The sequence below is a fragment of the Barbus barbus genome, assembly GCF_936440315.1.
Source record: "Barbus barbus genome assembly, chromosome: 43".
Lineage (NCBI taxonomy): Eukaryota > Metazoa > Chordata > Actinopteri > Cypriniformes > Cyprinidae > Barbus > Barbus barbus.
In genome coordinates, this window is record NC_136721.1 from 26,422,746 (window position 1) to 26,438,735 (window position 15,990).

The 15,990-nt window shown below is 35.6% G+C and overlaps 1 protein-coding gene across 2 annotated transcripts in view; it reads right to left on the reverse strand.

Annotated features, from left to right (window-relative positions):
• Positions 1–10,114, reverse strand: part of LOC306862215 (tyrosine-protein kinase JAK2-like) — a 28,963-nt gene extending 18,849 nt beyond the window's left edge. Inside the window, exons 1-11 of one of the 2 annotated variants that reach the window (XR_013783552.1) lie at positions 9,936–10,111; positions 6,958–7,127; positions 3,040–3,163; positions 2,845–2,962; positions 2,145–2,290; positions 1,782–2,073; positions 1,593–1,712; positions 1,361–1,518; positions 1,142–1,253; positions 794–980; positions 598–719 (exon numbers count right to left, since the gene is read on the reverse strand). Coding sequence is in view for 1 of the 2 variants with exons in the window: in XM_079404949.1 (XP_079261075.1) it covers positions 598–719; positions 794–980; positions 1,142–1,253; positions 1,361–1,518; positions 1,593–1,712; positions 1,782–2,073; positions 2,145–2,290; positions 2,845–2,962; positions 3,040–3,163; positions 6,958–7,117 (1,539 nt within the window). In the remaining variant the exon portion in view is untranslated. Of the gene's footprint in view, positions 1–597; positions 720–793; positions 981–1,141; positions 1,254–1,360; positions 1,519–1,592; positions 1,713–1,781; positions 2,074–2,144; positions 2,291–2,844; positions 2,963–3,039; positions 3,164–6,957; positions 7,128–9,935 lie in introns of both variants that reach the window. The other variant, XM_079404949.1, reaches the window with a different exon arrangement.
• Positions 10,115–15,990: the final 5,876 nt, after the last annotated feature.

The window sequence follows — 15,990 nt, forward strand, 5'->3', positions numbered from 1 at the left end:
GCTAAACATGGTTTTAAGTCAGTTATTTCTATCTTCTGCTGTAGTATATCAGAAGGAAATATCAGTTTACATTTCCAAACATTCGTTTAGCCATTAATAGTAATAATCCAGTGAGATGTTTGATCTGATCATCATCAGTCTGTCTGGAATGACATGAAGAAACAGAACAAACTGAGACTAAATCCAGAAGAACTGTGTCTCTGCTTCAAGAAACCTCCTGCAAAGCTCCTGAGAAACTCTGCTCAAGAGCACCGAGGACAAAAGCTGCTCACAACAAATGTTGATTTCATTTAGTTAATAGAAGTTAAATGATAAAGGAAATCTATTTATGACATTATTATTGACAGCATCCTCATTTTACAGCATTTTTACACAAGTGCCTAAAACTCTGAACAGTTCTGCAGCTTTGCAGGAGGTTTCTTCTCACGAATCGGATCTGAGCAGTTGTGATATACAATGAGGATGATTAATCATTCAGACAAGATTCCAATCGGATTCACAAATAATGATCTGGGCTGAGAGTGTGAACGTAGCTGGCGTGATCTGTGTTCTCGAGAGCATCAGAGTGTGTGTGTGTGTGTGTGCGCTCAGGCTCACCTTCTCCAGATCTTCTTTATGGATCTTGTGGAAGATCATCTGGTTGACGTGTTTGAGTTCAGACGGCGAGAGACAGGCGTCAGAGGTTAGGCTGTTCCTGCACACCAGCAGATTGGATTTATCTACAGACACAAACACACGTCACTCACACACTTCCACCGGAGCGTCTGATCCGAAGCACAGATCCGTGTCTGACCTTTGCTGCGCGGCGGACAGCGGCGGCTGAACTGGAACACGTGTGTGTCGGAGCGCAGCGCCTCCTTCTGGTAGTGCTGCAGTAATTCACTCAGACTGCTGAAGCTGCATTTAGCTCCGTTCAGCACAAACTCTCCTGAGTGAGAGCGAACCACCAGACAGTGCTTGAACTCCAGCTGACCCTCGAACTGCAGACACACACACATACACAGAGATACACACACACACACACACACACACAGACGATCCATAAAACACACACTGAGCTGAGAGTTAATTACTGCTGGGGATTGATTGAGATAAAGACATCCTCTGGCCTGTGAAATAATCCACATAAACACACACTCACCTCAACCATGAAGGACAGGAAGTACCGGTCGTAATCTTTTGGGCTGCACCTCAGGATATAAACACCCCTGTGGTTTTCACATCGGCGCAAGCGGCTGATGGCGAACTCCGTCCTGACCCGAGAAAACAGTTCATTTCTCAAGACTGTGTGTGTGTGTGTATCTGTGAGTGTGTGTGTATCTGTGAGTGTGTGTGTGTATCTGTGTGAAGGTGGACTCACGACACTGGCCCGTGGCAGCTGAGCTGAATGGCCTCCAGCAGTCTAGGGGGCGCCACCTCCTTACACAGGTAGTGATGAGCGTCTGTGGTCAGTCTGTAGTAGCCATCGATCAGAGAGACGAAGGACAGCGCCTCGCTCAGAGAATGAAACTCCAGCTCCTGCGGGACACAGAGAGAGACGCTTCAGACATGCATCTGAGACGAGGACAGACTGAAGCGCGACCGAACCTCACCAGCGTCTGACCGTCTCGTCTGTTGATGGAGACTATCCGGTTCTCCACCGACCCGTCTTTAGTGCCCTGCTTTACACTGATGTCGATGACCTCTGAGAAATCACAGTAAACCTGCGGATCCTGAGAAAGACAGAGAGGGTCAGAGCTGCTCTCCTCAGAATATACTCGTAAACCGTGAAGTCTCCGCACCTCTCGGTCTCTGGCCTCTCTGGCTCGACTCCAGCGGATGCCGCGGTCCCCGCTGACGATGATGGAGACGTCTCCTGCGGACGCTTCGCTGACGTGGAACTGCTCGGTGTAGAAGGCCGGCTGCAGCATCTCCAGACTGACCACGTACTTCAGCTTCAGGTCTCGCGGCGAGGCTTTACACACGCTGAACTGCTGGATGAACTTCCTGAAGCGGAAGCGGATCCTCTTCCGGGTCACAAAGTGCTGGTTCTGGATGTGCATTCGCATGTTCTTCGGGAGGAACGACTTATAGCTGCAAATAAACACAGAGTTCAGTTCAGACTCTTCGGGCAGCGGCAGGTCAAAGGTCACGGGTGAACACACCTGTTGTGGTTGTAGATGTCAACAGGTGATTTGGCTTTTTCTTTGGCCAAATGCATCATATCAAGAACAGCCAATCCCAAGCACTCTTCCTGAAACTCCAGGCTGATGGGAACGCTGACCACTCCGCTCAGAAAATCTGACCTCCACTGAGAGACGGGGAGAGACAGGTTTGCACAATAAACAATGTGTTTGTTCATCTGGACGCTGAAAGCTGAATAAATACTCTTTCCATTGATGTATGGTTTGTTATGATAGGACAATATTTGTCTGAGATACAACTATTAGAAAATCTGGAATCTGAGGGAGCAAAAAAATCTAAATATTGAGAAAATCTCCTTTAAAGTTGTTCAAATGAAGTTCTTAGCAATGCATATTACTAATCAAAAATTAAGTTTTGATATATTTACGGTAGGAAATTTACAAAATATCTTCATGGAACATGATCTTAATATCCTAATGATTTTTGTCATAAAAGAGAAATGTATAATTTTGATCCATACAATGTATTGTTGCTATTGCTACAAATATACCTGTGTTACTCATGACTGCTTTTGTGCTGCAGGGTCACACATGATTATTCTAACAATATTCACAATACAGCAGTCATTGTGTTGTCTAATCATTATCAGTGTGGAGAAAACTCCAAGGGTTCTCAGACACGTTGTCGAACATCATTGCCGTGGATCTCCGTCCTCCTCACCTGAGCAAACAGGTACGCCGCAGTGATGTCATCGAGCACAGGTGCCTCTGAACTCTTGGAGACGCCGTACCTGCGGGCCGAGTTTGAGCCACTGCCGTAGCAGCCTGGAAAATAAAACCTGCAAATGGACAGGATTAGATCTGGCTGCCAATCCCAGCATGCATCAGTGTTGCATCTGATCCTCGCCACGCTCACCTGATCCGGAACAGCAGCGTCTCATTGGCCGAGGCCTCGATCTTGAGGATGTGATTGGGTGGAAGCCACACATGGTCTCGCTCTCTCATGAGTCCAAACAGACTGCAGTACTGGGGACTGACACCTGTCAATCATTCACAGACACATCATGAGGCTGCGTGACCTCTGACCCGAGAACACATCCGCTCAGTCTGTGAGCGAATGTGTGTATATGTGTGTGTGTGCACGTGAGAGCGAGTGTGTGTGAGCGAGTGTGTGTGTGTGTGTGAGCAATTGTGCGTGTGTGTGTGAGTGAGCGTGTGTGTGAGCGAATGAGTGTGTGAGCGACTGTGTGAGCGAGTGTGTGTGTGTGAGAGAGCGTGTGTGTGTGTGTGTGTGTGTGTGAGTGTGTGTGTGTGAGAGAGAGAGTGTGCGTGCGTGTGTGTGTGTGAGCGAGCGAGTGTGTGAGCGAATGAGTGTGTGAGCGTGTGTGTGTGTGTGTGTGTGTGTGAGCGAGCGTGTGTGTGAGCGAATGAGTGAGTGTGTGTGTGTGTGAGCGAGCGAGCGTGTGTGTGTTTGAGGAGGACAGACAGACAGCAGCTGCAGCATTAAAGAGGGAACTGAATTAAAAGAGGAAGTGAATGAGGGTGTGTCCTGCACACACACTCTCTCACACACACCCTTATGCCCTTAACACTCAGAGGGGTAAACAGGAAGTGGTAAGAGTGGGAACAGGAAGTTTACCAGTCTACAGCAACACTCGAGCCACAGTAAGACTCACTCTGGTGACGTTGTTTATCACTGCTGCGCTTATTAAACATCATTCAGTGAGTTCTGAGATGGTTCTGACACGGACTGTGTCGCTCCTTACACTGACGCTCGTGTGTGGCTCTGTGCAGCGTCTGAGGTTTAATGGCGATTCGCTGTGTTAGACGCTCACTATGTCAGAATGTAGCAGTGATGTGCCAGAATAACAGTGAAGCCCCAGTAAAACACATCAGCCGTACTGAACAGCCCCGGGGGGCAACACTGGGGGGCAGATCTGGAGCGGTCAGCCGAGCCCAAGCCCGGTGTAGCCAATCACAGACTTATCTGTTGATTTCTTGAATGCAGTGCCCAATCAGAGGCGTTTAAGTTGGTCATAATTCACTTGCCGCTGAAAACGCAGTTTCTGTGCAGTTCTGCTCGCTCGTGAATCATCTCACAACAAAGTGCAGACGAAGGGAATGCCGATTAATGACTGGCTTGAATATAGTCCCACAACTGATCGTTTTTTAAGTATTTTTAAAGTTTTTCCCACGTGTTTGGATGCTTAAAACATGAAGCAGGACCATTCAAATCAGCAGCGAGAGTCAAAGCTGGTCCACAGTTTAGTAAACAATGGCAATCTCTTCGTTGTTCTTGACTGTTCTGTACTGATTGCTTTGATGCGGTGCAGTAAGATAGGACATTGGTTTAATACTTTTTTTGAGATTGTTGTTGGCATTTTTTACTTGTCCCACAGCTCAAGTTAAATGTTGCCCATGAACATCTGTCAATGCCATGAAAGGCTCTTCTCAGGTCGTTTATTTTTATTTTAACACAATCAAATCAAGTTTTTGTCGTAACCATCCTGTGCATATTTTTTAAGGTAGTTTGCAGGTCATTGTTTCAAATTCTTCTATGGATTTTTTCAATGAATATTTGCTTGAATTGACTTGATGAGGGTGAGATCAGACCTTCTGCTTCGCACTAAAACCTCGCCGGATTATTATAATATATTTGAAAAAGACAAAAATATATATATTTGTAAACTTAGTTGATATGTACTGCTGAGCTAAAGCGTCTTCAGATGTTTCTGTGAAGCGTCTAATGTGCACAGACTGATCGACTGAACCAATCCGACCACATTCACCAGCGTTCAGCTCATTTTTGGAGGTGAAAATCAGGAATAGAGCTGAAAGATTTCTTCATGCAGATTTGGCAACAGGTTCATAGGTCACACAAATTCGCCACACTGACCAGCAGACAGCTGCTTGTTTTGACTTCTGTTTCAGCGGAGCTTCATTCAGACGGTGGAGCTCTCCTCTCTGCTAAATTTGCACCTTAACTAGTGGTTGACCGATATATCGGCTGATATTTGGCATTTTCAAATATCGGTTTTGGCCGGCAAGTTTTTCTTTTTGGCGGATGTGTTCGAGGCTGACACAGCGCTCACGTTCTTCCTCTCGTTCACTGTCAACGTTTAACAGTTCTGTCTAATACGGATAGAAGTCGGTCTAATAATCAGAAAGAACTGTTCAACAAATGAAAAGGTATACAAAAAGTATTAAAACAATTGCTTTTATATTATTAGTAATAGAAAGGCAAATATAATACTTTCTCGTTTCCCATCAGCATTCAGCAAATACGCATTTATATAATTTAAACAAATCTTTGAATGTCTAATAAACATTTAATTTCACAAACCTTGCAGATGAATCCAGCTGTGAGATCTTGTGAAGTGTTTTGTTTATTGCCTGACCGCGTGTCCTCTGAATCGAATGCGGACAGGAGAAGAGTTCATCTTCAGACGCGCAATCCACAAATTAAACTCGTGATTTCAAATTATACTGCGCTTTATCCATTTGCCCCCTGCCATATTCATGTCATTTTCACTGTGCTGTGTGTAAAACCTTGGCTTCATTTGAGAAAATATGATTCCCAATGCACACAAACTTCTGTTGGTTACAGTGTTTACTTCCTTTTTTAATTCTGTTTTTATTAAATATTTATTTATTTGTGAAAAATACTTTGTCTTCTTAAGTATGTTTATTTTATACATTTATTTTTAAATAAATTATACAATTATATTGGCTTTATATCGCCCTCCCTGCTTTCCCAAGATATCAGCATCAGCTGTCGACCACTAAGCTTAACCCATGGCTACTAACAGCTAGTAAACCTCACTGGAGGGGACGGCTCGCTCTGATTTTAGCACTGAAACACACAGAACGGCTCTGGCGTCTCTCTGCTGTAAACACACCGCAGATGATGCGAGGAATGCGAGCCAGCAGTTACACATAATTAACTAATGATGTTTTATGAAGAAATAAAATATGGTCCCTTACGTCTGCACACTCACATATCTTTTTTTTGGATGAGTACAGTTATAATAATCTGGCATGAAGTTCCCACAAACACACAAAGTACATTCTGTTCATCTGTATTAAAGGGTTAGTTCACCCCAAAAATGAAAATTCTGTCATTAATTACTCTCCCTCATGTCGTTCCAAGACCTTCGTTCATCTCCGGAACACAAATTAAGATATTTTTGATGAAATCTGAGAGCTCTCTGAACCTCCATAGACAGCAAGGCAACTGAAACATAGTAAGGAGATCTGTAAAATAGTTCATGTGGCATCAGTGGCTCAACCGTAATTTTACGAAGCAGTGAGAATACTTTCTGTGTGCAAAGAAAAACAACTTTATTCAGCAATTCTTCTCCTTCGTGTCACTCTAGGGTGCCATTACAGAGAGTATCAGGGCGCATGCATGTTCCCTCGCTCGTAAACAAGGCTTTAGTATGTCACGCCATGTATAAGTGCAGAGGTGCTCTTGATCATGGCAGAAGACGTGATTTGGAGGAGGAGTTTATTTATTGTTAAATAAACTTGTTATTTTTATTTTCTTTGTGCACAAAAAGTATGCTTGCTGCTTCGTAAAAATTTCAGTTGAGCCACTGATGTCACATGGACTGTTTTACCGATGCATTTACTGCGTTTCTGGATCTGGGAACATTTCAGTTGCATTGCTGTCTATGCAGGGTCAGAGAGTTCTCAGATTTCATCAAAAATATCTTAATTTGTGTTCTGAACCAAGGTCTTACGGGTGAGGTTTGAGGGTGAGTAATTAATGACAGAATCTTCAGCTTTTTTGGCTGAACTGTCTCTGTAATTGCTAGGACGGGTCTGGACTCACCGCACTCCTTGGCAGCGCTGATGCAGAGCTCTTCGGTCACGTATTCTCCGGCCGGATAGGTCAGCACGCTCGCCTCGTCTCTGTACAGATGCACCTGCAGGGCCTGCTTCTCCAAACGCCCGTCACACGGCTCCATGCTCACAAACGCTGGCAAAGCCATTTATATTTCCCTGAAGAGAAACACACACAGTCTTATTTAAAACATGTTTTGATACTCATTTTATTGAAAAAACAAAAGATGTTAAATTGAATCTCAACTCAGCAAACATATGCATAATTGTCACACTAATGCAAACTCTAACCCTGTGTTTAACATCAGCTTAGACTCGCTTTGGATAAAAGCATCTGCATAAATGTAAATGTCATTAAATAGTTGAGGGAAAGAGGATCAAATTCTGTTGATGACCTTTTAAACCCACAAGACGAACACATTTCTTCTGTGAACACAAAGAGATGTCAACGAAAATATTTGAGAAAAAAGTAAATGTCAGCCTAGTGAAACATGCTTGAAGTTTGTGTTTAAATGAATATAAATGCAGATCAGATTTAATGAAAACATGATCAGACTCCAGAGACTTTGATTGGAGCACATCGGTGTATGAACGACTGTCACAGGCGCTGTAATGTGTTTCTGGAGCTGATCTCTATCTGTCTTTACTGTGTGAAAAAGAGCAGCACGAACATCCTGCTCAACGCTTCAAAGCCATTTGGCTTCGCGGTGATGTGATGAACGACAACAGCATTGACATTTGACGTCTTTTTATTTAGTGTGACTTTACGTGTTGTTCAGCGCTTTAGGTCAACCATGACTTGTTAAAGGCGCTTTAGAAAGAAAGAAAGAAAGCAGGGCTCACAAAATGTCTAAATCCATGGTAGACCTTCGGGCAGGTACTCTTCAGATTTTAGTAGCTCGAGAATTCATTTAACTAGCCCAAATAAAAAAGACAATTTTTTAAAATATAAAAAATCAGATACGTCTAAATGTCAATCAAAAACATTTTCAATGCACAAATATCAACAAACACCAATGAAAGAATTTCATTTCACTATTTACAAGGTCTCTGCTGAATTAAAAAAAAAGAATCAATTTAAGGCAATTTATGAACCTTTTTGAGAGCTGCACAAGTAAAATGAGCACCGTATGAGTGCGCTTGGACAATGTCTGTGGTAACTTTAAGCCATAAATTGATATGACGTTTTCACACACAAAAACAATCTTATAAAATGACATTTCAGCTTTTAAACCATTTTTATGAAAAGGGACAAGTCAAACATATTATTATATTAATTTAAAACATAAATATTACTGTCTTAATTGTTTAGATGTTTAGAAGGCACATTAACTTCTTTCAACATTTACAACTATGTTTGCTGCATAAAAACGGGTGGATATTGGCATTGATCTGAACATAAGCTAGGCAAACTGTAAATGCAAATTCACTTTCTGCCACGAGGAGGCGCTTTAGGAGCAAATTACATTTTGAAATGTGCAGCGCTCATATTTATTCAAAAACAAAGTAACTTGCATTATTTGGAAAAGTAACTCAGATATTTTGTTGTTAATTTAAAAGTAATGCGTTACTTTACTAGTTACTTGGAAAAGTAATCTGATTACGTAACTCGCGTTACTTGTAATGTGTTACGAATGTAAATTCACACGCAGCGTAACGAGACGCTGATCAGACGCCTGGATTGGTCTCGGTCTCTCCTTCACTGTGAGCTTCTGTGGTCAAACTGATCAGAAAGAGGAAATGAAAACAGAGTGTGTGCATAATATTAAAGTGACGTGATTTAATCTCACGTGTGTGTGTGTGTGTGTGTGTGTGTGTGTGTGTGTGAGAGTGATTGACAGTCACTGTTCTCTTGGGTTTTTCCTGAAACGTTAATGACATTAAAGCTGCACTGAAACTAGTTATTCCATCAGGAGACGGTGGTTTTAACTATGAGCCTTAAACACAATCGTCTTCTGCAAACACACTGCAGGCGAGTTCACTCATCACGACGGGTTCTTCTGCGGTTCTGTCCTCGTTAACAAACGGAGCAGGTCTCAGATCGCTCTGATGTGTGAATGCGATGTCATTTTGCACCTCATCTGATCTGATATGATTCACTGATGCATGTTATAATGAAGACGAGCAGATGCTGGAGCACAGAGAGAAACAGCCGGATCCTCCTCTGATTCAATCTGCACCGTAAAGGAGGATTTGTGTCTAAATGAAGTCCTCCTGGAGTCTGTACAGTATGCAGGTGAAAAAAGTGCACTTCCATAGTGTACTTACTGTTTGTAAACTCAATTTTGTACTTTATATACTGAATCTTTAGTACTTCTTAAGAAAAACAATGTGTATGCTATTTTGGGACACTGAATATAAACTTTTAACAAACTCTCTTTGTATTTAAAAAATGTATATTAGTCACCGCTTGAGTGTAATCGTGCATGAATGAGATGGTTCAAGTGGTAACTAAATACTATTTTAACTCCAGAGATAGAAAATGCCAACGGGTCCATGAAGGCAGTGTTATCAGACAGCTCTCAGCTGCTTTATCTGCAGAAGAACACAGCTGCCTGCAGAGATACTGAACCCCAGAAGCACTTCTGAGCTCCTACCTGCTCAACAAACCGCTTCACAATCAGATGATCGTCATGAATAAACCCAGACTCACCTGCACCGACCCAGAACAGCCCCGCTTCAGTCCATCTGCCCCCTGTCCTCTCAAACTCATGTGTGAAGCTCCACAACAAACCCAGATCATACCAGAAACTACCAGCAGACAGAGAAACGGGCCACATGTGTGGTGATGATGATGATTCAGAGCGAAACAGAAACGGGATTTTCCTGTAAGTGGATCTTTAAAGGACAAGCGCACAAAGCCCTCCGACAGAAACCTCGACTAAACACGAACCGAACCGAGCCGCTGTAGTTTGAGCCCTCACTAACATCTCGGTGTGTTTCTGTTCGTTTGTTAAAGTTACTCACTCAGCTGATTCTGTTGTCATGGAGACCCGAGCCCAACCGAATCCAGCTGTCACGCTGCGGAGCGGGGAAAGAACCGAACCTCATCCGGATCCGGATCCAGAGACGCAGACCCAACCGCGATCAGTCGCCTCAGCTGCCGCGGGAGCGCGCACGCACACACGCACGAGTCGGTGGGCGGGGCTTCCACTTCAACGTCATCGCATATTAATGTCTTAAAAAGACATAGTGGAAAATCTAAATATTTTTACTTATTTACACTAAAACGGTGTTTATTCTATTTCGTTTTTTATTATTAGTAAATTAAAACCTCTGTATTAACACTGTCGTTTGGGCTCAGTAAGATTTTGATGTTTTTAAAGAAGACTTTTCTGCTCATCAAGGCTGCGTTTATGCGATTAAAAAATACAGAAAAAACTGTAATATTGTGAAATATTATTGCAATTTAAAATAGTGGTTTTCTGTTTTAATACACTATAGAATATAATTTATTCCTGTGATACACAGGATCATTACTGCAGAAATCACTCTGATATGCTGATTAATTATGACTGATTTATTATCTCTGATTTATTATCACTGATTTATTATCTCTGATTTATTATCACTGATTTATTATCTCTGATTATTATCACTGATTTATTATCTCTGATTATTATCACTGATTTATTATGACTGATTTATTATCACTGATTTATTATCTCATTTATTATGACTGATTTATTATGACTGATTTATTATCTCTGATTTATGACTGATTTATTATGACTGATTTATTATGACTGATTTATTATGACTGCTTTATTATGACTGATTTATTATCACTGATTTATTATCTCATTTATTATGACTGATTTATTATCTCTGATTTATGACTGATTTATTATGACTGATTTATTATGACTGATTTATTATCTCTGATTTATTATGACTGATTTATTATCTCTGATTTATTATCACTGATTTATTATCTCTGATTTATTATCACTGATTTATTATGACTGATTTATTATCTCTGATTATTATCACTGATTTATTATGACTGATTTATTATCTCTGATTTATGACTGATTTATTATGACTGATTTATTATGACTGATTTATTATCTCTGATTTATTATCACTGATTTATTATGACTGATTTATTATCTCTGATTTATTATGACTGATTTATTATCACTGATTTATGACTGATTTATTATGACTGATTTATTATCTCTGATTTATTATCACTGATTTATTATCTCTGATTTATTATGACTGATTTATTATGACTGATTTATTATCTCTGATTTATTATGACTGATTTATTATCTCTGATTTATTATCACTGATTTATGACTGATTTATTATGACGGATTTATTATCTCTGATTTATTATGACTGATTTATTATGACTGATTTATTATCTCTGATTTATTATGACTGATTTATTATCACTGATTTATGACTGATTTATTATGACGGATTTATTATCTCTGATTTATTATGACTGATTTATTATGACTGATTTATTATCACTGATTTATTATCTCTGATTTATTATCTCTGATTTATTATCACTGATTTATTATCTCTGATTTATTATGACTGATTTATTATCTCTGATTTATTATGACTGATTTATTATGACTGATTTATTATCTCTGATTTATTATCTCTGATTAATTATGACTGATTTATTATCTCTGATTTATTATCACTGATTTATTATCTCTGATTTATTATCACTGATTTATTATGACTGATTTATTATCTCTGATTTATTATGACTGATTTATTATCACTGATTTATGACTGATTTATTATGACTGATTTATTATCTCTGATTTATTATCACTGATTTATTATCTCTGATTTATTATGACTGATTTATTATGACTGATTTATTATCTCTGATTTATTATGACTGATTTATTATCTCTGATTTATTATCACTGATTTATGACTGATTTATTATGACGGATTTATTATCTCTGATTTATTATGACTGATTTATTATCACTGATTTATTATCTCTGATTTATTATCACTGATTTATTATCTCTGATTTATTATCACTGATTTATTATCTCTGATTTATTATGACTGATTTATTATCTCTGATTTATTATGACTGATTTATTATGACTGATTTATTATCTCTGATTTATTATCTCTGATTTATTATCACTGATTTATTATCTCTGATTTATTATCACTGATTTATTATGACTGATTTATTATCTCTGATTATTATCAATGATTTATTATCTCTGATTTATTATCACTGATTTATTATGACTGATTTATTATCTCTGATTATTATCACTGATTTATTATGACTGATTTATTATCTCTGATTTATGACTGATTTATTATGACTGATTTATTATGACTGATTTATTATCTCTGATTTATTATCACTGATTTATTATGACTGATTTATTATCTCTGATTTATTATGACTGATTTATTATCACTGATTTATGACTGATTTATTATGACTGATTTATTATCTCTGATTTATTATCTCTGATTTATTATGACTGATTTATTATGACTGATTTATTATCTCTGATTTATTATGACTGATTTATTATCTCTGATTTATTATCACTGATTTATGACTGATTTATTATGACGGATTTATTATCTCTGATTTATTATGACTGATTTATTATGACTGATTTATTATCTCTGATTTATTATGACTGATTTATTATCTCTGATTTATTATCACTGATTTATGACTGATTTATTATGACGGATTTATTATCTCTGATTTATTATGACTGATTTATTATGACTGATTTATTATCACTGATTTATTATCTCTGATTTATTATCTCTGATTTATTATCACTGATTTATTATCTCTGATTTATTATGACTGATTTATTATCTCTGATTTATTATGACTGATTTATTATGACTGATTTATTATCTCTGATTTATTATCTCTGATTAATTATGACTGATTTATTATCTCTGATTTATTATCACTGATTTATTATCTCTGATTTATTATCACTGATTTATTATGACTGATTTATTATCTCTGATTTATTATGACTGATTTATTATCACTGATTTATGACTGATTTATTATGACTGATTTATTATCTCTGATTTATTATCACTGATTTATTATCTCTGATTTATTATGACTGATTTATTATGACTGATTTATTATCTCTGATTTATTATGACTGATTTATTATCTCTGATTTATTATCACTGATTTATGACTGATTTATTATGACGGATTTATTATCTCTGATTTATTATGACTGATTTATTATCACTGATTTATTATCTCTGATTTATTATCACTGATTTATTATCTCTGATTTATTATCACTGATTTATTATCTCTGATTTATTATGACTGATTTATTATCTCTGATTTATTATGACTGATTTATTATGACTGATTTATTATCTCTGATTTATTATCTCTGATTAATTATGACTGATTTATTATCTCTGATTTATTATCACTGATTTATTATCTCTGATTTATTATCACTGATTTATTATGACTGATTTATTATCTCTGATTTATTATGACTGATTTATTATCTCTTGATTTATTATGACTGATTTATTATCACTGATTTATTATCACTGATTTATTATGACTGATTTATTATCTCTGATTTATTATCACTGATTTATTATGACTGATTTATTATCTCTGATTTATTATCACTGATTTATTATCTCTGATTTATTATCACTGATTTATTATCACTGATTTATTATGACTGATTTATTATCACTGATTTATTATCTCTGATTTATTATGACTGATTTATTATCACTGATTTATGACTGATTTATTATGACTGATTTATTATCTCTGATTTATTATCACTGATTTATTATCTCTGATTTATTATCACTGATTTATTATGACTGATTTATTATCTCTGATTTATTATGACTGATTTATTATCTCTGATTTATTATCACTGATTTATGACTGATTTATTATGACGGATTTATTATCTCTGATTTATTATGACTGATTTATTATCTCTGATTTATTATCACTGATTTATTATCTCTGATTTATTATCACTGATTTATTATCTCTGATTTATTATGACTGATTTATTATGACTGATTTATTATGACTGATTTATTATGACTGATTTATTATCTCTGATTTATTATCTCTGATTAATTATGACTGATTTATTATCTCTGATTTATTATCACTGATTTATTATCTCTGATTTATTATGACTGATTTATTATCTCTTGATTTATTATGACTGATTTATTATCACTGATTTATTATCACTGATTTATTATGACTGATTTATTATCTCTGATTTATTATCACTGATTTATGACTGATTTATTATGACTGATTTATTATGACTGATTTATTATCTCTGATTTATTATGACTGATTTATTATCTCTGATTTATTATCACTGATTTATGACTGCTTTATTATGACGGATTTATTATCTCTGATTTATTATGACTGATTTATTATCTCTGATTTATGACTGATTTATTATGACTGATTTATTATCTCTGATTTATTATGACTGATTTATTATCTCTGATTTATTATCACTGATTTATGACTGATTTATTATGACGGATTTATTATCTCTGATTTATTATGACTGATTTATTATCACTGATTTATTATGACTGATTTATTATCTCTGATTTATTATCTCTGATTTATTATCACTGATTTATTATGACTGATTTATTATCTCTGATTTATTATGACTGATTTATTATGACAGATTTATTATCACTGATTTATTATCTCTGATTTATTATCACTGATTTATTATGACTGATTTATTATCACTGATTTATTATGACTGATTTATTATCACTGATTTATTATGACTGATTTATTATCACTGATTTATTATGACTGATTTATTATGACTGATTTATTATCTCTGATTTATTATGACTGATTTATTATCTCTGATTTATTATGACTGATTTATTATCTCTGATTTATTATCACTGATTTATTATCTCTGATTTATTATGACTGATTTATTATCACTGATTTATTATGACTGATTTATTATCTCTGATTTATTATCACTGATTTATTATGACAGATTTATTATCACTGATTTATTATCTCTGATTTATTATCTCTGATTTATTATCACTGATTTATTATCTCTGATTTATTATCACTGATTTATTATGACTGATTTATTATCTCTGATTTATTATCACTGATTTATTATAACTGATTTATTATCTCTGATTTATTATGACTGATTTATTATCTCTGATTTATTATCACTGATTTATTATCACTGATTTATTATCTCTGATTTATTATCTCTGATTTATTATGACTGATTTATTATCTCTGATTTATTATCACTGATTTATTATGACTGATTTATTATCTCTGATTTATTATCACTGATTTATTATAACTGATTTATTATCTCTGATTTATTATCACTGATTTATTATGACTGATTTATTATCACTGATTTATTATGACTGATTTATTATCACTGATTTATTATCTCTGATTTATTATCTCTGATTATTATCACTGATTTATTATGACTGATTTATTATCTCTGATTTATTATAACTGATTTATTATCTCTGATTTATTATCACTGATTTATTATAACTGATTTATTATCACTGATTTATTATCTCTGATTTATTATGACTGATTTATTATGACTGATTTATTATCACTGATTTATTATGACTGATTTATTATCACTGATTTATTATCACTGATTTATTATGACGGATTTATTATCTCTGATTTATTATCTCTGATTTATTATGACTGATTTATTATGACTGATTTATTATCTCTGATTTATTATGACTGATTTATTATGACTGATTTATTATCACTGATTTATTATCTCTGATTTATTATGACTGATTTATTATCTCTGATTTATTATGACTGATTTATTATCTCTGATTTATTATCACTGATTTATTATCTCTGATTTATTATCTCTGATTTATTATCTCTGATTTATTATGACTGATTTATTATCACTGATTTATTATGACTGATTTATTATCTCTG